This window comes from Aquarana catesbeiana, linkage group LG07 (assembly GCF_042186555.1).
Source record: "Aquarana catesbeiana isolate 2022-GZ linkage group LG07, ASM4218655v1, whole genome shotgun sequence".
Lineage (NCBI taxonomy): Eukaryota > Metazoa > Chordata > Amphibia > Anura > Ranidae > Aquarana > Aquarana catesbeiana.
In genome coordinates this window covers 293,523,177-293,548,292 of record NC_133330.1, presented here as the reverse complement: position 1 = coordinate 293,548,292, position 25,116 = coordinate 293,523,177, and the positions used below count along the sequence as shown (strand labels likewise).

Below are 25,116 nucleotides of genomic sequence, written 5' to 3'. Positions count from 1 at the left end.
TAAGTGCATTTAGTTCAATCCAGAGCCTGAACAAACCAAAATTATTATTAGTTTTTACATATTTGTCTAGAGTTCAGCTTTAATTTCCAATGGTTGCCTCCATCCCATATACTTTCTGCATTGGCAATAGGCTGAAGTGTTGGGCGTTGGTTCACTGGCAACTCTCCACTGCCCTCTAGTGGCCATTTAAGAAAATGCTAGTAAGGCAAACTAATAGGGTCATAAATGTTTTTATATTGTATATTCTCTTAAACTCCATGCACTTTTATTTATTGAATTGTATATCATGTGGGTGAATTACTTTGGCTACAACTTGAAAACAAACCAATAATAAGGGGCTTGTGCATCATACATGAGTTTACAGATCACCTGCTATTAATACTATTACCCTTCTTAAAGCGATAAAATACCCAAAATGTATTATATTGCAGTTTACCAATCTATAAATTCGGTGGCTGCATTTGTTTTCTGCCCCTGGTGATCTGGCCAGTAACGCACCTCCTGTATTTGTGAGACACAACTCTGGATAAAGGCGCACAGGAGGCACCTTTTGGACAGGCATTGTCAGTCTGAGAAGAGGGGAATAAATAAACGATCAAGGGGTTAATATGGCTCACAATGGAAGTAGCCGAGTACATATAACTAAAAATGGTGGGGGGGAAGGGGGTGGGTTGGGGTTTCCGGAGAGGGGGAACTTGATGGTGGTAGTTAATGTTTCACAACAAGTTCAGGTATTAGTCCATGTAAGGATAAAATGATGCTGAATAAATGGAAGGCAGCCGGTCTATAAAAGCTAGAAGAAGCTCTGGAACAATAAAAAAGAAAGAAGGATGGCGCCCTCTAAGTGCAGCATGTATGTTAAAAGTGAAAGAAGGAAGGAATTTTTATCTATTGTAATACATATTTTTAACATACGTGCTGCACTTAGAGGGCGCCGTCCTTCTTTCTTTTTTATTGAGAAGAGGGGAATGTTGGATATACTAGCAGATTTAGATACATTAACATTGAAGCTGAACCGCAGGTAACACTTTAGCAGTTACAGCAACAGTTTTTTTTTTCCTTTTGGGATAAAGGGTTTTACATAAATAAGTAAAAGCTGATCATTGTTAGCACCCCTGTCAGTTTTAAATGGTTTGTCTCAACTCTGTAACTGCTGCATTTGCAAGATAGCTTATTCTTGTGAAAAACAACAGACTTATTAGCCTAAACAACAGACTTATTAGCCTAACCACCAGGTGAAAAGGGATAGAAAGCAAAAGAAAGAAAACAAATGCAGCCATCAGATCTAAGAGTTGGTAAGCTGCAATATAATAAATGTTTCCTTTTCACTTTAATAATGATATACTTTATTAGTCATTATCTCTCAGGTCTCTTTATGTCTCATTAAAAAAAATAAAAATAAAATACTTGGTCCTCCTTTTCTACTCCTATTCTGAAGATCACTTAAATGCATCTGTATTTTCTACTACTACATTTCTTAAGGCCCGTACACACGATCGGACTTTGACAACAAACATGCAAATTAGCTGTTTTGGAGCAACATCCGAACATGTGTATGCTCCATCGGACAAACTTTTTCCATTGGACTTTTGTTGGCTGTGCGAACGCACAAACTTTCCGGCAACAAAAGTCCGATAGAGCAAAGCCTGATCGTGTGTACACAAAACCATCAGACTTTTGTACTCAGCATGGGGGGGTGGATGCCTGCATGCCCTGCGGCCCCCCCACCCCAAAAGCACCTTGTCCCCATGTTGATGAGGACAAGGGCCTCTTCCCGGCAACCCTGGCCGTTGGTTGTCAGGGTCTGCGGGCAGGGAGCTTATCGGAATCCGGGAGCCCCCTTTAATAAGGGGGCCCCCACCCTATGTGAATGAGTATGGGGTACATCGTACCCCTACCCATTCACCTAGGGAAAAAAGTGTCAATAAAAAAAACACACTACACTACACAGGCTTTTAAAGTAATTTATTAGGCAGCTCCGCTGGTCTTCTTCCGACTTCGGGGGTCTCTCCGGCCTCTTCTCCCGGTGTCCGGTTCTTCTCCGATCTCTCTGGCCTCTTCTCCCGGTGTCCGGTTCTTCTCCGCTCTCTCTGGCCTCTTCAGCTGGTGTCCGGTTCTTCTCCCAGGGTCCGGTTTTTCTCCCTGGCTCCTCCACTATCTTCTGCTCTTTTGCTAGCGGTGGCCCGGTCTTCTCCGTCATCTTGTTCCCTCTTCTCTTCTTCCGATGTTGACAAGCATGCCCAGGGACTGTGATGTCATAAGGGGGCGGGGTCACAGGATGACATCACCAGGTGACCACGCCCCATGCCTATATAAGTCATTGTGCAGCGATCACACAGCATTACAGCGGGAGAGAGCGTCGTGTCAACATCGGAAGAAGAGAAGAGGGAACAAGACGATGGAGAAGACCGGGCCACCGCTAGCAAGAGAGCGGCAAAGGAGCAGAAGATAGTGGAGGAGCCCGGCAGAAGAACCGGACACCGGGAAAAGAGGCCAGAGAGAGCGGAGAAGAACCGGACACTGGGAGAAGAGGCCAGAGAGAGCGGAGAAGAACCGGACACCGGGAGAAGAGGCCAGAGAAAGCGGAGAAGAACCAGACACTGGGAGAAGAGGCCGGAGAGACCCCTGAAGTTGGAAAAAGACCCCGGCAGCTGCCTAATAAATTACTTTAAAAACCTGTGTAGTTTTTTTAATTGACACTTTTTTCCCCTAGGTGAATGGGTAGGGGTACGATGTACCCCATACTCATTCACATAGGGTGAGGGGCCGGGATATGGGGGCCCCCTTATTAAAGGGGGCTCCTGGCTTCCGATAAGCCCCCCGCCCGCAAACCCCAACAACCAACGGCCAGGGTTGTCAGGAAGAGGCCCTTGTCCTCATCAACATGGGGACAAGGTGCTTTGGGGAGGGGGGCCGCAGGGCGCCCCCCTTCCCCAAAGCACCCACCCCCCATGTTGAGGGCATGCGGCCTGGTGTGGTTCAGGAGGGGGGGGGGGCACTCGCTCATCCCCACCCCCTTTCCTGATCGGCTGGCCTGCGTGCTCGGATAAGGGTTTGGTATGGATTTTGGGGGGACTCCCATGCCGTTTTTTTCCCCTTAAAATCTATACCAGAACTAAGGGCCTGGTATGCCCCTGGAGGGGAACCCATGCCGGTTTTTTATTTAAAATTTGGTGTGGAGTTCCCCCTCATGATTCATACCAAACACAGTGCCTGGCATTGGCGGGGATCCAAGTCGGATCCCCGCACCAGTGTGAACCCGGCTCGCAAGGTGTCAATCTTGCTGATAAAAGCGGCGAGATTGACACAATATCAGATAATACAGAAGTTGACCAAAGGGTGGTGGTAAAGAGCTGAAAAGCCATTTAATTTGGGGATGTTGGCTGAAAAAGTTCTGCTGTGTGTATGCAATACAAACTTATGGCCAACGCCCTTTGTACAAAAATCCACGGGAAAGTTTGTACAAAGTCCTATCGTGTGTATGAGGCTTTATTCTCTCCCCTACTCTATGAAGGAATTCCTCCACTCCAATTTGTTCCCCCATCCTCTTACCTTTGTCAGCCACATTTCACTTTCCAGCTGCCATTTTTTTAAGGACCAGTAAAAAGAAAAAGAACACTTTATTTTTTGCATTAGAAGAGTCTTACAAAAATCAGCTTTATAAGAATGACACACACATTAATAGATAAAATTATGTTTATTGTGAACAAACAATAGAAAAATACAGACATTTTCCTCATTAAGAAACATCAGATTTTAATATAAACAATTTAAAATCATCTACAATGTTCTGAACTATTTTTGGCAAAGTTTTCTCAGACAAAAGCATTCCAGACCTTCTCTAAGCCTGCACCGTGCTTCTCACCGCTTGTGATAGATTGTATGAGCTGCATTCAGTCTCTATCTCAGAGGGTAGGCAGCTTTACAGAGGTGGAGACCTACCTGTACAACATGGGAGAAGTTAAAGATCACCGGGCACATTATCGGCTGCTCACACCTGATTTAAATGTCTAATTGTCATACTACCGCGTTGCAATCACGTGCATTGCACGGCAATCATGGGTTTTAAATCAGGTGGTGAGGAGGCAACGTATCTCCTCCTCACCCCCTATCAAATACACTCGGATCGCTTTTCAGAGGAGCAGCAGTACCTGTTGCACTTGTGAATGAGCCCTTAGTTGCGTTCCGAAAGTGGCACCCTTAGGGCTCATTCACATGTAAAGTTGGGGAGTGGTAAATCCCTGCGGTTGAGTTGCTGTTCAGCGTGAAAGCAGCCTTATACTATTATGCCCAGTGCCCAGTTCACATTGACCTGAAGATCTCTTCTTTCCTGCTGATGGCACCACTCTGGATTCCGCTAGCTGGGATAAGAGGTGGAGTGCAGTTGGTATATTTCCGCATGGGACAGGAGGCGGTGTTCTGCCGAGAAAGTTCCGCTCGGCGGATAAGGACCCCCCTCTACTGCGCAGGTGCTGCGCCTGCGCAGTAGGATCCGGCGGAAATAGCCGAAGGGGAATAGGTGAAAATCAGCTGTACACGGTGCCTGTAAGAGGGCCCCTCGCGGGCTCGCCACGCTTCGGGCACGGCCTTGCTTCGCTCGGCTCTTTTTTATTCCCCCTCTAGGTCCACTTGGATGGTGGGGAAGGAACCTGGACCCAGGGCGCAGGCGCCGTGTACAGCTGATTGTAGATTTTGAGCTTCGGCTATCTCCGGCGGCTGATAGTAGTTCGTACTGCGCAGTACAGGGGGGGTCCTAATCCGCCGAGGGAACTTTCTCAGCAAGACACTGGCACTACAGAGGAGGCACCAGCTTATGCAGCTCTCGCTCCCTACTACAGATCCCACTTTACAAGTAGTCCTTCTGCATTGCACTCTGATGCTCTGGGATGGAGGCTCAACATGCCCAGACCGCAATCTACCAATCATCTGGCCACAATCTATTGGTAGATCGTGCTCTACAGGTTGCTGACCCCTGCTCTAGAGAAAGGAAGCTTAAAGTGGTTCTAAAGGCAGAAGGTTTTTTTTATCTTACTGTATTCTATGCATTAAGATAAAAAAAAACCTGTGTGCAGCAGCCACCCATCTCGACCCAGTGATGTTGCACAAGAGATTCGGCTATCTGGGACTCTCCCTCCTGATTGGCTGAGACACACAGCAGGCACAATTAGCTCCTGCTGCGGTCAGTCAGTGAGCCAATGAGGAGAGGGGGCGGAGCCGGGCTGCGGATCCATGTCTGAATGAACACACAGAACAGTGGCTCGGGTGCCCCCAGAGCAAGCTGCTTGCTGTGGGGCCAGGAGGGAGGAGCCAGGAGAGCCGGTGAGGGACCAGAGAAGAGGAGGATCATGGCTGCTCTGTGCAAAACCTCTGCACAGAACAGGTGAATATAACATGTTTGTTATTTTTTTTTAAAAAAAAGGACTTTAGTATCACTTTAAACAGGGACACACATCTACTGCCATCCCTATCTGTATGAATGCCATTGTCTACACATGGGGCAGTGGGATATCCTTCTATTCAGTCCTCAAGAAGATGAGGAAAATAAAGTTGATGGGTGCAATTACTGCACTATGTAATATTCACTTTCATAGTGACCAATCAGGACTGTAAATGCAGTATAGCAGCTTTTGGCTGCAGTAGAGGAGCTTAGACATGCAATGCTGTATTAGTCATTGAGGTCTACTTCACCTGGACTTCTGCTTGTATAAGAGCAGTGTGAACAGCAAGCTTTGAGCAGGCGATCGCTGGCTGTGTGAACAGGCACAAATAGCTGCGAGCGCTGACAGCCTGTCACTGAAGTGTACAAATTCAGCTGTCTCTACTATCAACATGCTGCTGTAATCCCAGCTGCAGGAATTAGTAGATTCTGGAGATTTGCAGCATGGCAAAGCACTTGTGTGAATGGTGCCTAAGCAACGTTCAGCTCCTGTTTGGAAATCTTAAACAGCAACCCCACTTTTGTAGAGAAAAAAACATTCCCCTCTGGGTGATCTCTGTTCATTGCAAGGATTTTAACAAACTTTGTTGCAGATTCCTACCTTTTGTTATTCTGAAGAAATCCATGTGGTAAGGTAATCTAATGGGAGCGGTTTCTTAATTATCAACCAGCTGGTTCACCTGCAGAGCACTGAGGAAAGTGGCAGGGTCTGCATCCCTTTAGACGTGTTCCTATTGGAAATATCTCACCAAAAATGACATTTTTTTTTTTGCAGGGGATGACTAAAATCTGACTTGTATCTGGGAAAATCAGTGAGCCAATCACACAAGCAGAAAATGATGTTTCTCGGGGGGGCATTCTGTACACATTCTGTGTAGAGAACACCTCCAGGTAGCCATATTGCATTCAATTTTACAGAAAATTACAGCGGCTGCAGATTGAAAAGGAAAGGTAAGCAGTGCTGCTTGTGCCTCCTTGTAAACTGCTCCTTATTAACAAAGGGGAGGGAAGCTACTTTGTAATCTTTCTATGTCTAGTCTGTGCCAAACATGGCATAGAGAGCAAATAGACTGCTTGCTTGAGCTTGCTGTGCCTGCATGAAACAGCTCTATCTGCCTCGATAATGACACAGGAAGCATTCATTTCCTCTTTGTGCCAGGGGAAGTCTCCTTAAATCTGGCCACAGGCGGTTCCAATCTTGCCTGGTTTAGCAGGGGCTGGCCAAGATTCAAATTATGTATGAGGCAGGCTGATTGGTCAATCAACTTGGGTACAATCGACTTGGGTACAACCAGCCTGTCAGATTTTTCTATATATGGTTACTGTAGCTATAGCTGGCAGCAGTAGTCATTGTATTCTGCTGGCTGGAAAAGCTCCCCGCGCCCCCTGCTGGCAGAATACAATAGCGCAGCAGGAGACATTCCCCCATCAACAATGACTGTTGGTGGTGGTGGGAGGGGGGGAATCTAGCAATTTTCTCTCCTCCCACCTGTGGTGGAAGGAAAGAAAATCGTATCATCTATGGCCAGCCTTAGGATTTATTAACAGTAGTGGAATTTCAGATGCAGCTTAAGAATTGCATAACAATGGAAATCACGTTGTTTTTAATGGTGCCCATTCACATCAATGTAATTCAGCATGGTGCAATTTTGAAAAAGGTTCCTGTACTACTTTGGTGTGATTCCAGCACAATTTTGGCCCCATAGAAGATGTAAACCACTTCAAAGTAGCATCCAAGTTGCCGTACACAAGTTCGCACTGAATGTCGGATCAAAATCGGATCGCAGCCGTGTGAATCTAGCCTTAAAGATTGACAGCAATGTCAGAGGAATACAACTCTTCCACACATTCTAAAGCAAAAATACATTTTTTGGCTGGAGTTGGACTATTACAGATATTGAATATTTACTCAGATCAATAGATCACTTCTATATATATATATTCATATTGTGTAGCTTAATTTAAAGGTGCCACTACAATCTTTATTTTCTTCAGTCCTATATATACAGTGGAACCTCGGTTTGCGAGCAACGTGGTTAACGAGCGTTTCGCTAACCGAGCACTGTATTTCTAAAAATCCTAACTCGGTTTGCGACTGTTGTCTTGCAAAACGAGCAGGATTCAGGCCAAAGCCGTGTGCAGTACCGCTTTTGGCCTGAGGTGGGGGGCGCCGGAACCGAGCAGAGCCGAAAGTCACCGATCGGCGCCGTTCGGAAATGCACGGAAAGGCCCGGGGACAGTTCGGCTGACCTCAGAAAGGCTCGTGAACGGAGTCTTTCTGAGGTTTGCCGAGGTCAGCCGAAGTGTGCTCGGGCCTTTTCGGCCGTTTCTGAGGCTCTCCGGCGCCCCCCACCTCTGGCCGCATGCGGTATTGCATCCCATTGAAGTCAATGCGGAACAAATTATTTTCGTTTCCATTGACTTCAATGGGAAAACTCGCTTTGATATGCGAGTACATTGGATTACGAGCATACCCCTGGAACAGATTATGCTTATAATCCGAGGTTCCACTGTATATATATATATATCTGAAGAAAATAAATAAAGATTGTAGTGGCTTCTTTAAAATTAAGCTACACAATATTAATTTCAGCCATCTAATCGCACAAGTAAAATCAGTCACTGATTGCTAATGTGTGGTACGAGATTTGTATAGTGCCAGCTACTCAGGCCTATCCTATGGGGTCTATCCCCCATAAATTGAGAACTACCATTGTGTGGCCATGCACTCTTTATGACACAGGGCTGCATAGCTTGCACTATAGCAATTCGAATCATACCTAGTTTTATAGAGCAGGGACAAACCTTTACAATCCAACCAATTTCTTTCTAATCGCATTACTATTTACATTACATGTGTTGATAGATTTAAAGGAAATTGTACAACCAGATTGTATCGGCGGCGTCAGTTGTGCCAGGGAACACCTCAAACCCATCATGTAGAGCAGACCCAAGAGAACACCAGTAAAGGTCTCTCTTGTGAGCCTGTGATTAGATTTGAGACACAAGCACTGCGAGGGCCCATCATGACCAAAGTACCACTAATTTAAAAAGGGGAAGGGTGTAAGGCTTTGTTTGATGGGACTCAAACCTCCTATGGCCAGCTTCACTTCCTTATCAACCTCATTGTATGACATCTGACACGATGATGATACATTGAACACCATTAGGCTGAATTGTGCTTAACCATCACCTGCCACATCATGACTATAGTCATTAATGAGAACTAAGGTCATAAATCAATTTGCAATGATAAATGGTTAGGCTGATTAGCACTTCCTGCGTCATGTCCGGTGTAATTTGAAGCACAGCATTTATTTGTTACAGTACAATCCATCAGATGCTGACAGATAAATGGGCTGTCTCGTGACATGGAGATAGATACTACATCCACCCATCACATCAGAGAATGTATTGTTACTGAAATCAATCTATCTCTGATTGTGTGGTTTGGACATAAAGGCTGTAAAATATCTGTTTATTGATGTGGTAGCACTAGGTAGCTTCCATCAGTGTGTGGTTTCAATTCTTTGACATGATTCTATAAGCATCTGCCATCATCCATCTGAGCATTCTTATGCACAATGCCCCCATTTTAACAGAAAAAAAAAAAATCAACATAGCTAAAGCCAGCCATAGATTATATGATTTTTTTTCTTTTCCTGCAACCACGCTAAAGAAAATCACTAGATTCCCCCATCCACATAGTGTTGATGGGGAATGCCTCCCGCTGAGCTATTGTGTTCTCCCAGCAGGGGGAGCCATCCCAGCCCAGAGAACAGTAATTATTGCTAGTGGCTATACCCACTGGCAAGAATCGCATCCTAAAAATCCAACATGCTGATGGGTATGGGTATGCTGAACATACCCAAGTTGATCAATGAATCAAATTGGGTACATGGTTTGAATCTCAGGCTGGTCCCTGCTGAACTGGCAGAGATTTCAACCGTCTAAGACTGGCTTAGGCCTTTATAGCACTGTCACTTCAAAGGAACCCATCACAGTGTTACATGGAGGCTTCAGGTGGCCATACACATATTTTTTTTTCATATACAGTGTGGATGGACACACAGCGGCTGGATCTGATTGGATACAGCTGTTATTCGGCTGACAATCGGCTGACAATCTTCTGTCCAGCACCTTCGGTTTTTTAAAAGAAGAATGACAGATGGGAAGGTGACCACAGGGCTGCACTTATAGCAAAATTTGTCCAGTTCATCAGCAATTTTCTAAAATTCACATAGTGTATGCCCAGCATTCTATTGCTGATCTCATCCTAAGAATATAGGCAGCCTGGCCTTCTCTGGCTTCAATATTTTGAGTCACTAACCTGGAACAAGCATGCAGAATAGACTCCCAACTCCTAACTCCTAACTTCTGTCCCTCATATGGTTTCCAGGGCTGGTCTCAAAAAAATATTAAAGCTAGTATATCAGTAGGACAGCCAGATAATGGGCATCTTCAAATGGCAGGTCACTAATGGCAGCCTCCATATTTGCTCAATAATGGTTTCATTTAAAGTTTTTTTTTACAGCCAGGGAACTAAAATTTTTAAAAAGGGAGCTACAGCAGAATCTAAAGTTCTTCAATACTCTTTACTGTAAAGCTGATCCAACACTTGCAAGGAAACGCCAGGATAAAATTGCAGAATGTGCCATTCCAACATAGAAGATGCAGGCTCCAGCGCTGTCATTCTTATCCTTCTAGGTGAGTCACTGCCCCAGAACAAGCATGTGCATGGGTGAGGGCAGTTTAAATATACATATGCTGGGTTAGGAACTCTATATAATGGGGTGCATGTGTATGCTTAATTCGTTTATGGCCAACGCCCTTTTTACAAAAATCCATGGGAAAGTTTATACAAAGTTCTATCATGTGTATGGGCCTTTAGAAACAGAATCTATTGAAGGAAATGTGTACAGAGAGACTGCCATTGCTGAGCTCCTCCTGAAAATGGCAGTTGCCCGTTTGCTATTGGATTCAGTACTTTTTAGGTCAGTGTGTGTGTGTGTGTGTATATATATATATATATATATATATATATATATATATATATATATATATATATATATATATATATATATATATATATATATGTGTGTGTGTGTGTGTATTTGTACACGTGTCCACCTTAGTTCTCCTTACAGCATAGTTAAAAAAAAAAAGAGACATGGACACTTGGACAAAGAAGAAGTCCGGAGTTAAATCTTTGTTCTCTTAAGGAGCTATGTACACTGCTACTATCAGATGCGCCTAGGTGTGTGTGATAACCTGTCCCCCCTGCTGGGTGCTGTGGTTCCTCCTGCTGGCCCTACAAGCCTTCTGTGTTCTGTAGTGATGTAGTGGCCAGCGGTAGGAACAACAGTACCCAGCAGGGGGATGTGTTATCTGACACCCTGATAGCAGTTGTGCCCATAACTCTACAAGAGAACAAAGGGTTTGATTCTTTGCCCACTATAACCAGAAGCACCTGTTTTACAGGGTAATTTTGTTTTTTGCTTTAAAACACACTGACAGTCATAAATTTCACAGAAGTAGTTAAACAATATTCTACTGATCCTCCAACTCAGAGAGGACAGTCTAGCCCCCTCTAGTGGCTGATCTCCTAACTGACACAAGGGTCTATTCTCTAATCATTGAGACTTGAGCAGTTGCATTTCTATTGTTTATCAATAAATATTTCCCTCTCCAATTAATTTAATCACTTTTTAGTGCAATACAATATGCAGCTTTGACCACAGTGCATTCATTATTCTGGTTTTCTTATAAAGTTGATTAACACTCTGAAATGCATTTCATAAAATTGTCTTAAAGGAAGACCTGTTCTTATGTCTCAGAATAACCAATGATTCAGCATTTCATGTCCAGGCTTAGAGTTGTATGGGAGAAGGAATGGCAGAATTCAATATTTTGCTATAGGTAACACAGATTGTTCTTTCTTCAGGTATTTTGTTTACATGCAAGGCCTCAATGGCAGCTCCTACAGTTATCTTTACACCTACAGTGCTGAACTTGTTATTCGGACAGTAGACATTTAGTGTGCTGAAGCAATATGGAGCAAATTCATTTAGAAGGTTCAAGTGATGTTGCTGAGGTATGAGGTGCTCTCCTAAATATTGGCCCAGCTTAAAAAATGGCTGCTGAACAATCATAGACTGAAGCAGCCACCACTACAAGCTTGGCTGCCATACACTTTACCATAATCACCTTTCATAAAATGATTTACAGGATCTTGTCTGAGACCCTCCGATTAGCCTTCTTTGTTTCCAGGACATGCGCCTATGCCTCAGTTTCTGATAAATAAATACTACAAGGGATATTCCCGGGGGGATGTTTGTCAGCATCCATTGTGAGGGGTAGTTTTGGCTTGTAGTAGAGCGTCCTGAATCCTGAAATGTGTGCGAGACTCCATAGAATAATTCTTGTAGTTGTGTCTGAAAGAAAAATGTTTAATTGTCAGGAGTTTAGCACAAATGAGCCTAACGAGAGAATTGATTTCTGGATAAATGCCATTTTACATAGCAGGCCTGTAATTACTCTGAATGTCCCACCAACCAGCTGTTTAAAGCATTACACAGCCTTGGATGACACAGAACACAGAGCAGTGCGGTTTCAGCACATGGAGAGCAGTTCTGTTGTGTAAAGTGACATTATAGCCATTTCACTAGAATACCAAGTACAGGCAATTCTCACAATGCAGTGCATACCATTACTGACACCTATTATTGCCAGTAGTTGGCACAACAATGTACAATTCAGGAAACAGTCATTGAAATTGCAGCATCTGATCTATGTAAAGCTAGTCCTTAACCACTTAAGGAACAAGCCTATTTCTGACACTTGTTGTTTACAAGTTAAAATCAGTATTTTTTGCTAGAAAATTACTTAGAACCCCCAAAAATATATATATTTTTTCAAAGCAGAGACCCTAGAGAATAAAATGGAGATCATTGCAATACTTTGTCACACTGTGGGGGTTATTTACGAAAGGCAAATCTACTTTGTACTACAAGTGCACTTGGAAGTGCAGTCGCTGTAAATCTGAGGGGTAGATCTGAAATGAGGGGAAGCTCTGCTGATTTTATCATCCAATCATGTGCAAGCTAAAATGCTGTTTTTTATTGTCCTTGCATATGCCCCTCACATCTACAGCGACTGCACTTTCATGTGCACTTGTAGTGCAAAGTGGATTTGCCTTTCGTAAATAACCCCCTGTATTTACTCAGCAGTCTTACAAACACAGTTGTTTTGGAAAAAATACACTTTTTTGAATAAAAAAAAATTAAAAAAAACAGTAAAGTTAGCCCCATATTGTATAATGTGAAAGATGATGTTATGCTGAGTAAATTGATACCCAACATGTTATGCTTTAAAACTGCGCACGTTTGTGGAATGGCGACAAACTTCGGTACTAAAAACCTCCATAGGCAACAATTTCTACAGGTTACCAGTTTATAGTTACAGAGGAGGTCTTGTGCTAGATTTAATGCTATTGCTATACCGATCGTGGCAATACCTCACATGTGTAGTTTGAACACTGTTTACATGTGGGTGTAACTTGCGTATGCATTTGCTTCTGTGTGCGAGCTCGGAGCGATGGGCGCTTTACATTTTTTTTCCTATTTATTTTACTTTTTATTTTTTATTTTGACACTGTGCCTTTTAAAGAAACATTATGATCACTTTTATTCCTATTACAAGGAATGTAACGTAATAGAATCAAGCAGGACAGTCTCTTTAATGTGAGACCTGGGGTCAAGCAGACCTCAAATCTCACATTTGCACTTAAAAGCAACTAAAAAAAATAAATAAAAATGGGCCCTTTAAGACCGGAGGGCGGAAGTGACGTTTAACCTCGCTCTGGTCCTCTAAGGGCAGGTTTTCCTTGAAAGCCCACCCCTGGCCTACTGATACTCACATTTCTTTAACTTCCCTGCTGTTCTATCCCTCCATAAATAAAAGTCCTATAAGCCAGGAGCTTACACAGGGTTGATTACATCCTTCTCCTTACGTGATATACATGGCCTTACATGACAGTGTATAGGCCCGGCTATTGGCTGATCAAGCACAACCACTGCATCCTGATAGAAGGTCAATACTCAAAAGTACTGGGTATTTCACAAGAAGTGCAGGAGCAATGGAGTGCCGGGTAGCATGGAAAAGGTGAGTATAAGTTTGGGGATGGGCTTGAAAGAAGCTCTATTACGTTGCCCTAAAAAGTACTGGCTAAACCATGTCTTGCTTTATGCACAGCAGCAGTGTCATGCTGAAACAGTAAAGGGCCTTCCACGCATACTGTTGCCATAAGGTTAAAGCTCATAGTTTTCTGAAATGTCTTTGTATGCGCCAGAATTAAAGTACATCTAAAGGCTCTGTGTGACAGTATAAACAGGTCTCAAATCCAGTTACTATGTGATGCTAGAGCCTTTTAAATAGGAATAACCTGTGTCCTGTACTGTGTTTAATATAAAAATAATTTTGACTTACCTATAAATTTCATATCTTGAAGTATAATACAGGGCACAGGCTTGATTTTTGTAGACCTTGGGTTATAGGCCGATACCTTCAGGTGACTGGGCACTAGCATAGTTTTGGAGGACACACACCTAGACATCTCTATATAACTCTACACCACTCTGTGATTCCTCAGTTTTGTAGCTAGCAAGCAAGGCAGAGTAACACAGGAATAGATGGAAAGGTGTCCTGTGTCCTATACTGTACTCCAAGATATGGGATTTACAGGTAAGTCAAAATACCTTTTATCCTAATCGCACAGTACAGGACACAGGATTGCTATTCATAAACCCTGGGACGGCCCCCATTAATGAATAAGAAGGGAGGGCAACAAAGGCAAACAGAACTGTGCCAACCGGCACAACAATAACAAGGATAAACAGACCCAACTCAGATTGCTTCTGTAAGAACCCTGCATCTCTTGAGCTAAGTTGTCCTATCCACCTAGCAATGGTGGATCTTGAAGCAGGATGTCCCTTGTAAGGTCCTTAAGGGGTAAATGAAAAGAGAGTCTGTCTTGTAATTTTGGGGTAGACTCTGATGGCTCTGACCACAACCAGAGGGTTTAAGAGCAATCTCCTTTGGGTGTTACAGAGTAGGACAAGACTATGGACTATGTCTTTATTGAGGTGAAGGTGACACCACACTGGGGAGAAAGGAGAATTCTTGGTGCAAGACTACTTTGTCCTTATGAAGAATGAGGAATGGCAGCTTAGAAGAGAGAGCCACTATATCAGTGACCTGTTTGACAGAAGTGACAGCCACCAAGAAGGCTACCATGCAAGAGCTGCCATCCAAAGGGAGTTCCCTGATGGGTTCAAAGGGTGGTTTCTGCAGGTCAGAGAGAACCAATTTAGGGTCCCAAAGAAGCACAAGGTGCTGTAAGGATGGTTAGATCCTACAAACATCTTAAATAAAGGTTTAGAGGTTAAGCTAGAGTTTTTTTTGTTTTTTGAAAGAATGGCCACAACCTCTCCCTTAAGAGCACCTAAGGCCAAGTTCTGTTTAAGCCATGATAATACTGAGGCCATAATGCGAAGCACAGAGTAATCTCTGGAACTGAAGTGCCTGTGTTCACACCAGGCAAAGTAGAATTTCCAGGTATGATAGTAGCTTCTTATTGAATTGTCTTTCATTGCTTGTCAATGTCAGACTCAGAGACCCCTCTGTCTTTCAATACCTGGGCTTCAAAAGCCATGCCACTAAAGCCAGTGACTGAGAAGCAGGACAGGACATGGGACCCTAAGGTAACAGGTCTGCCCTGTGTGGAAGAGGCCCAGGGGTAGTCTTCTAAAATTCTGAGATTGTCTGTGTACCAGGTCCTTTCTGAGCCAGTTTGGTACAATAACATATACTGATTTCGTCTCTTGCTTTATTTAGAATTTGCACTGGAGGAAAGACATAGATTAGCCTGAACTGAGTCCAGGGAATTATTAGAACATCTGAAGCCAGTACTAGAGGATCTTTGGTCCTGACCATCAACAAGGGTAACTTGTTGTTGAACCTGGTGGCCAGGATACCCATGTCCGGTGTCTCCCTTTTCTGACTTATAACTCTGAAGATGTCAGGATGAAGGACTAATTCCCCTTGGTTCAGGAGGTGGCAAATGAGGTAATCTGCCTTCCAATTGTCCACTGCTGGGATGTGGACTGCAGGGATCGCTAAACTGTGTTTTTCCATCCATGACATGATTAGGCTTGCTTCTTTCAAGGTTGCATAACTCTTGATGTCCTCTGATCGATGTAGGCCACAGCCATGGCATTGTCCCATTGCACTTGCCCATTATGCATTAAGATAAAAAGCCTTCTGTGTGCAGCAGCCCCTCTAACACTTACAGTGGGGACGGAAAGTATTCAGACCCCCTTAAATTTTTCACTCTTTGTTATATTGCAGCCATTTGCTAAAATAATTTAAGTTTATTTTTTTCCTCATTAATGAACACACAGCACCCCATATTGACAGAAAAATACAGAATTGTGGATATTTTTGCAGATTTATTAAAAAAGAAAAACTGAAATATCACATGGTCCTAAGTATTCATACCCTTTGCTCAGTATTTAGTAGAAGCACCCTTTTGATCTAATACAGCCATGAGTCTTTTTGGGAAAGATGCAACAAGTTTTTCACACCTGGATTTGGGGATCCTCTGCCATTCCTCCTTGCAGATCCTCTCCAGTTCTGTCAGGTTGGACGGTAAACATTGGTGGACAGCCATTTTTAGGTCTCTCCAGAGATGCTCAATTGGGTTTAAGTCAGGGCTCTGGCTGGGCCATTCAAGAACAGTCACGGAGTTGTTTTGAAGCCACTCCTTCATTATTTTAGCTGTGTGTGCTTAGGGTCATTGTCTTGTTGGAATGTAAACCTTCGGCCCAGTCTGAGATCCTGAGCACTCTGAAGAAGGTTTTTCGGCCAGGATATCCATGTACTTGGCCGCATTCATCTTTCCCTCGATTGCAACCAGTCGCCCTGTCCCTGCAGCTCAAAAACACCCCTGCAGCATGATTCTGCCACCACCATGCTTCACTGTTGGGACTGTATTGGACAGGTGATGAGCAGTGCCTGGTTTTCTCCACACATACTGCTTAGAAATAAGGGCAAAAAGTTCTATCTTGGTCTCATCAGACCAAAGAATCTTATTTCTCACCATCTTGGAGTCCTTCAGGTGTTTTTTTAGCAAACTCCATGCAGGCTTTCATGTGTCTTGTACTGAGAAGAGGCTTCCGTCGGGCCACTCTGCCATAAAACCCGACTAGTGGAGGGCTGCAGTGATGGTTGACTTTCTACAACTTTCTCACATCTCCCGACTGCATCTCTGGAGCTCAGCCACAGTGATCTTTGGGTTCTTCTTTACCTCTCTCACCAAGGCTCTTCGACCCCGATAGCTCAGTTTGGCCGGACGGACAGCTATAGGAAGGGTTCCGGTCATCCCAAACGTCTTCCATTTAAGCATTATGGAGACCACTGTGCTCTTAGGAACCTTAAGTACAGCAGAATTTTTTTAGTAACCTTGGCCAGATCTGTGCCTTGCCACAATTCTGTCTCTGAGCTCTTCAGGCAGTTCCTTTGACCTAATGATTCTCATTTGCTCTTACATGTACTGTGAGCTGTAAGGTCTTATATAGACAGGTGTGTGGCTTTCCTAATCAAGTCCAATCAGTATAATCAAACATAGCTGGAGATGGTGTAGAACCATCTCAAGGATGATCAGAAGAAATGGACAGCACCTGAGTTAAAGGGGTTGTAAAGGTGTTTTTTTTTTTTTTTAAAAATAACAAACATGTCATACTTACCTTCACTGTGCAGCTCGTTCTGCACAGAGTGGCCCCGAACCTGGTCTTCTGGGGTCCCTCGGCGGCTGTCTCAGCTCCTCCCCGCAAGCATTTACCACCTTCATGCGAGCTCTCTCGCACGGTGGTGAGTGCTTGCGGGCGCGCTCCCGTGATACAGCCGGCGGCTATAGCCGCTCGCTGTATCACTCGGCCCCGCCCCCCGGCGCGCCGCGTCATCGGATGTGATTGACAGCAGCGCGAGCCAATGGCTGCGCTGCTTTCAATCCATCCACTGCAGCCAATCAGCGGCCAGGGTGAGCGGAGGAACAGATGTCGGGAACGCGAAGCTGACTTTCGAGGCGTCAGGTAAGTAAAACGGGGGGGCTTGGGGCGGCGGTTCTGTCAGAAGTTTTTTCACCTTAATGCATAGAATGCATTAAGGTGAAAAAACTTTTACCTTTACAACCCCTTTAAATATATGAGTGTCACAGCAAAGGGTCTGAATACTTAGGACCATGTGATATTTCAGTTTTTATTTTTTAATAAATCTGCAAAAATGTCAACAATTTTGTGTTTTTCTGTCAATATGGGGTGCTGTGTGTACATTAACGAAGGAAAAAAATGAACTTAAATGATTTTAGCAAATGGCTGCAATATAACAAAGAGTGAAAAATTTAAGGGGTCTGAATACTTTCCGTCCCCACTGTACCTGAGCACCATCTAGATCCAGCAATGTTGTAGGATTGTCCTGGCTGCCCCGGACACCACACCTCATTGGCTAAGACGGCAGCACGGTGCCATTGGCTCCCGCTGCTATCAGAGTTAGTCAGCCAATGAGGAGAGAAACGGGGGGCCGGGCCACGGCTCCGTGTCTGTATGGACACAGTGAGCTGTGACCCGGCTCCGGTGCCCCCATAGCTAGCTGCTTTATGTGGGGGCACTCAACAGGAGGGAGGGGCCAGGAGCACCGGAGAGGGACCTGAGAAGAGGAGGATTGGAGCTGCTCTGTGCAAAACCCACTACACAGAGCAGGTAAGTATGACATGTTTGTTATTTTTAACTTAAATAAAAATGAGACTTTACAATCACTTTAAGTTCTGCAGCATGTATTTTTTTAATGGGAAGCCATAGATCTACTTTAACAGTAACCTTCACTGGAAACATTTGAACTCTGGAGAAGTGTCCAGGTATGTGGTCATATGGTGTACATAGAGGCTTCGTGAATTTATTAATTTATATTTTACCATGGTAGCAGAAACATGATTGTAAAAAAGTGCACTGCTACCATGACAATATATAAGCAATCAACACCCAAAAAAAACACCTTTCTGTAGATACTGCAGCTCTAAAAGAAAATTGTGTGCAACCTCCTACAAAGGTCTAAGATTATCCTATATACACTAGTGTAAGAAAGCTGCAACTGAACGCATACATATATACAAAATTATGGAAGAACAAAAATGCTAAAAACGCACATCACGGTTTAGTGTCAAGGCACAGCCCACATGGTCTCCTCACCTACAACCACAGTTCCTAGATAACAAACACATGCATTCTCTGAACCACAGGTTTTCGAAAGGGTGGAGCATTCATTAGTGTACTTTAACACACAAATCTACCCAGGATTCCTGATCCTTCCAATGCAATTAATCAGTGAGACAAGATGTTCCAGCAGGAAAATGGTAAGTATAAAATGGCACAATGATACAGCTGCATCAAAAATATAATAAACGTCCGCCCACAGACCTGCATTCTCATCAGACTTGTAGTATATAATGCATACTTTTATATATATCCATTTAACGTTTGAAGTCTATTGTACTAACAAGAGCACTATAAAGGAAAGAGGTGTTTGCATACATAAGGGAGCCCCCCCCCCCTCCAAAAGCATCACCACATTATAATTTCACAATGTTTGCATTATAATATAATCAATGCTTTTAATTCCAGGTGTCATACAACATATTCTCCAGTGAGAAGAAAAGTGTGTCGCAGTTGTTGGTTGTACAGAGATGTCAATACATTAGCTCCTGGGTGTCCTGGATAAAACTCCATTACATTGTATCAATCTTTGTTAATAATAAATGCAAATTACAACATTTTCCCCAATGGTAGCTGATATTGTATAATATCATCCTCATTCCTGAGAACATTTTCCATGGGCAATAAGGCTCTTGTAATATAGTCATCACACACAAGAATAAGTAAGCATATGGTCAGGTAGTCAATGTTGACATTATTAACTTGCTATGGTGGGCAATGACATTATAAAGTGCAGGTGCAAGGATTGCTAATGTCATCCCAGGAATGAGGATGGATACAAAGTGTTTGTGTATATTACACACTATTATGTACCTTGGGGGAGACTGTTGTAATATGTTGTAATATGCATTTTTACTAACAAAAATAGCTGAGGCAGGATACAGTGTAATGGGGTTTTAAAGCGGAACTAAACCCATCCATTTAACAGTTTCAGAAACTGTCATAACTGATCAGCACCATGGCAGATGAAGATTAACCACTTTATTCCCGGCGTATAGTCAAATGACGTCCACAGATGGGATCTCCCATACTGGGCGGGCCTCATATGACGTCCTCCGCTTCCTGCTGGTATGGGAGCCCGAGCGCCACCAGAAGTGCCCAACGCGCCACTGAAGAGCCGATGCACGTGCCCGGCGGATGCGATGTCCGCCAGGCACCCGCGATCGCTCCTGAATACACAAATCCACGTTCTGTCAGGGGAGAGGAGACCGATCGTGTGTTCGTAGTATATAGGAACACCGATCGGTCTCCTCCCCCAGTCAGTCCCATCCCCCCACAGTTAGGACACACAGTGAGGGAACACAAGTAACCCTTTGATCGCCCCCTAGTGTCAACCCCTTCCCTGCCAGTGACATTAATACAGTAATCAGTGGCTTTTTATAAAACTGATCGCTGTATAAATGTCAATGGTTTAAAAAAAGTGTCCGATCTGTCCGCCACAATGTTGCAGTCCTGATAAAAATCGCAGATCGCCGCCATTACTAGTAAAAAAAAAAAAATAATAATAAAAATGCCATATATCAATAACTTTCTTTGTAGGCACTATAACTTTTGCGCAAACCAATCATTATACGCTTATTGCGTTTTTTTTAACAAAAATATGTAGAAGAATAGATATCGGCCTACACTGAGGAAAAATTTTGTTTAAAAAAAAAAATTGGGATATTTATTATAGCAAAAAGTAAAAAAATATTGTGTTTTTTTTTCAAAATTGCCTTTTTTTGTTTATAGCGCAAAAAATAAAAACCGCACAGATGATCAAATACCACCAAAAGAAAACTCTACTTGTGTGAAAAAAGGGACATCAATTTTGTTTGGGTACAGCATCGCACGACCGCGCAATTGTCAGTTAAAACGACGCAGTGCCGTATCGCAAGAAATGGCCCCGCCAGGAAGGGGGTAAATTCTTCCAGGGCTGAAGTGGTTAAACAAGATGGCAGCTTTCATGGCTGAAAATGAAAGGGGAGTTTAGTTCCACTTCAACTAGGCCCTAAGGCCTTGTTCACACCACGGTGCAGAGATATCAGTTCTTCTGCACGTGTTCTGCAAGGTCACCAAAAAACAATTGTTCTCTATGTGCCCTGTTTACATCACAACACTGGTATCACATGCAGATTTTTTTCTACGCAGGAATCTGTAACGTGTATGCAGTTTTCTGCATGGTAAAAAAACTGACATGACATCAACATTGGTGTGAATAGGGCACATAACTGACATGCATTAACACTGATGTCAACCATAGCTTACAAGTTTAGGATCTCTCTTTCCCCCGGGTCTAGACCAACCATGGGCATTCTCTTGGTGGGTCGCTAATGGGTTCTCACATGTTCGACACGTCCTAACCACCAGATCACTTCCCATGGTGCTCCTACACTGGTATTGGGTCCCTGTTCACATTGCCCATGCCAATCCATCCTACAGTGACCACTGTTTCCAGGGTTGTGGCCATCGGGGTGACGTTATACATATATGGTGGAAATGTCCTAGATGAATTGGCTTCTGGTCTCCGGTATTTGGCCTCCTATTCACGTTGTTTCACCTGCCCGTACTAAAAGAGGCCAAGTTATTGCACTGTCCAATTCCAGGCCTGTTTCCTTATCAGTGGAAACTTGCCTCCTACCTATTTCTGTCAACCAAAAGAACTATTGCCCAAGCCTGGAAAAAGCCTTCTCTCCCCTTTCAGGGGGTGAAAGATCGCATGACAGCGTTGATGCTTAACGAACAGATGCCGAGCATCCGCGGGGATACTCATGCCAAGTTGCTCAAAATTTGGGAACCATAGCTGTCATATGCCTTTTCTTACCCTCCCCCCAGCTAGCTTGGGCTTCCTGTGACGGATGGTCCAGATGTTCCCAAGCCCTTCCCTTTTCCACATCTCCTGGTCTCCATCCTTCTGGCCTCCCTTTTTTTTTAGCTTTTCTTACTTAGTAGGTGAGCGACCTCCCTTATCTTCACCTTTCTGCCTAACTTTCTTCTGTTTTCTGCTCCTCTATCCTTGTCAGTTTTGGCTGTACATTGCACCACCTTTTGGGTTTCGATGGGCCTAGGGTTGCCCCGTAGTTATGGGGAGCCTCTCTGGGACCCCTGAATCCTTATGGTATCATTCACACTTAAATTTACTACTGTTGCGTTAGCTCTCATTTTTTCTGTCTGTGTCGCTTTATTTTTGCCCTTCTTATGAGCTAATACCTGTTCCAATGTCAATGCTAGCCCCTGTGTGGGCAGAACATTTACATATTAATCACTTGTTAATAACGGAATAAAAAACGATTGAAACAGAAAACTGATGTCAATGCACATAAAAACTCACTTAAAAGCGAACGAAAACTGATGTGAAATTGATGTCTCTGCAAGTGAAATCTACACGGTTTTCCTTTCAGTTCCTATCAGTTTTCATGTACGTATGGTGTGAACGAGCCCTGAAGGTAATATACTAACATCTCTGTACAACCCAATACATTTATCAACTGCAACATGTTTTTCCCCTCATTGGAGAAAATGTTGTATGGACATCTGAAACTAGAAGCATAGATGATAAAATAATGCATACATTGTGAAGTCACGATATGGTGATGCTTTTGTGGGGGCGCGCTCCCCAATGTATGCAAACACCTCTTTCCTGTATGGTGTTATTGTTAGTACATTGGACTTCAAACATTGAATGGATTTGCATTCTATACTACAAATCTGATGGGAGTGTAAAGCCTCGTACACACGATCGGATTTTTGGCAGGGAATTGTGTGATGACAGACTGCCTAAAATCCAACCGTTAGTATGCTCCATCAGACAATTGTCCAACTTTCGGCCAACAAATGTTGGATGGCAGGCTAGTACATTTTCGGTGGACAATGGTCTGTTGTCAGATTTTCGTATCGTGTGTACACAAAAGTCCAAAGTACAAACACCCATGTTCAGAATCAATGCTCACCAAACACAACATTAGCAGAAGGTGCCCAAAGGGTGGCGCTGAAGAGCTTAAATTCCACTTAGTACGTCACTACGTTCGTGTTTGTTGGCTGACAATTGTGTGCCGTTAGTATGCAAGACAAAATCCAGGCACGCGCCCTTCGGACAAAAGTCTGACACTCTGTTAGCCAACAATCCAATCGTGTGTACGGGGCTTTAGTCTGTGGGCAGATGTTTAGTATTGTTTCGATGCCGCTGCATCGCTGTACCATTTTTGCAGCTTTTCCAGCTGGAACACCCTGGGATCCATTCACTAAAACTAGAGTGCAAAGTCTGGTGCAGATGTGCATTGTAGCCAATCAGCTTCTAACTTCAGCTTGTTCTATAAAGCTTTGCCAAAAAACCTGGAAGCTGATTGGTTTCTATGCAGAGCTGCACCAGACTGCACACTCCAGTTTTAGTAAATCACCCCCCTTTTCTCACTGATTATGCATGCATTGGAAAGATCAGGAACACTGAGAAGATTCACATTTGAGGGTACACCTGTAGATGCTCCCCACTTGGCTTTTTGTTGGTGATATTTGTTCAGTTCTTTCATAATTTTGTATACATATCTATGTATTCGGTTGCAGCTTTCTTAGGCCAGTGTATATAGTGTAACCTTTGAACTTTGTAGGAGGCTGCACACGATTATTGAGATAGCCTCAGAAAATGTTTTTGTTGGATGTATTGAATGATACTTTACTACTTTGTTGCTATGTACCATAATGAAGACTTATCTCCCTCTTGTGAATTAACAATATTTCAACAACCCTGAGACGCTATGGAGGCAATAAAGCACCATGGTGGTGGTTCCCTATCTGGTCACCTTTTAATCATATCAGCAGGGAATCCCCATTGCTCCCTCACTCCCTGAAGCCTCGTACACACGATCGGATTTTCCGACGGGAATTGTGCGATGACAGGCTGTTGGTGGAAAATCCGACCGTTTGTACACTCCATCAGACAATTTTTGGCCAACTTACGTGGACAAATGTTGGATGGCAGGTTTATAAATTTCCCGCGGACAACGGTGTGTTGTCGGATTTTCCGAGCGTGTGTACACAAGTCCGTCAGACAAAAGTCCAAAGTACAAACACGCATGCTCAGAATCAATGCTCACCAAACACAACATTAGCAGAAGGTGCCTAAAGGGTAGAGCTAAAGAGATGAAAAACCATGTAGTACTTCACTACATTCGTGTTTGTTGGCCAACAATTGTGTGCCGTTTGTATGCAAGACAAGTTCCTGGCCAATGCCCTTTGGACAAAAGTCAGACGATTTGTCTGCGGAAAATCTGATCGTGTGTACAAGGCTTTAGTGTGGCCAGAGAGTGAAGTGGCTGGGAGTACAGAAGCAATACATCTCCTTACCACTTCCCTTCTATAGAGGCATTAAGCACTTAGACCAGGAGACAATTTGCTGAGTATTCATATTCATTTGGGTCAAACCTTGGGTCACTTAAAGAGTATACCCAAAAGGGAAAAAAGGAAGGAGGTGCAAAATATAATCCAAAAACTGTAATAAAATACCGTTAAAAGTTAAAATAATTACTCCTGGTGCTCACAATATATGGAGTTTATGAATCCAGGTTTACAAGAACCATTTCAATTACTAAATCTGTACTTCCCAGGTATGACATGATGAGGACAAGGAATGACCTCAGGAATGACAAAAAACAAAAGGCTAAAACATTCTTACAATGGACGGTAGATTCTAAAATGATGGTTTTGTTATGTTCTATTGCCAGCTTGTCACGTTTCATATATCACTGCACTGTCACAGCCTCACTTACTTGGCACTTTCCAGCAGTTTGACAGCATCCTCCCTTCTGTCCAGCTGCAGATAGAGCAGAGCCAGCTCCAGCAAAGCATTGGGTACCAGGTACTCATCATATTTAATCCTCTTTTCACTGCCAAAGAATAAAAAGGTTTCACAGGATGGTAGTTCAGTTATATAGCCTTGTAAAAAAAAAAAGGATAAAACATTTCCTGGAGCTTTGGTAAAGTTATACTAAACTTGCTAGCAAGTGGAAGACGAGACATCGAGAGTTTCTTTTTATCAAATGTTCTCTTACCTGCCTGCTAGCAAATGTTTTTCTATATACACAGGCTGCAGCGCATGCACAGTGTAGTGTACATTTTTAGCCTACTCCAGGCCACCAATGAAGCTGTGTGACAGGAAGATGGAACCTCAGCACACATGTACAGGAGTTACATCATCAGTGCCATCAAATGGGGAAATGCAACAGCAGAAGGAACAATCAAGAGGCGGGCACACTAGGGAGTAAAGCAGGCCATACACATAAACAGCCTGTGGATTGACTGAAAAATAATCGAACAGATTCCTCCATCTAGCCTTACCACCTGTCAAAAAACCCAAACAGCGGCTGCATCTCATTGGAAGCT

At 43.5% G+C, this 25,116-nt stretch overlaps 1 protein-coding gene across 3 annotated transcripts in view; it reads right to left on the bottom strand.

Annotated features, from left to right (window-relative positions):
* Positions 1 to 3,678: 3,678 nt before the first annotated feature.
* Positions 3,679 to 25,116, bottom strand: part of TTC39A (tetratricopeptide repeat domain 39A) — a 128,870-nt gene continuing 107,432 nt past the window's right edge. For all 3 annotated transcript variants that reach the window (XM_073593556.1, XM_073593558.1, XM_073593559.1), the window contains 2 exons: positions 24,504 to 24,620; positions 3,679 to 11,871 (listed from right to left, as the gene is read on the bottom strand). In XM_073593556.1, coding sequence (XP_073449657.1) covers positions 11,775 to 11,871; positions 24,504 to 24,620 — 214 coding nt within the window. In that variant the 3' untranslated portion in view covers positions 3,679 to 11,774. The remainder of the gene's footprint in view (positions 11,872 to 24,503; positions 24,621 to 25,116) is intronic.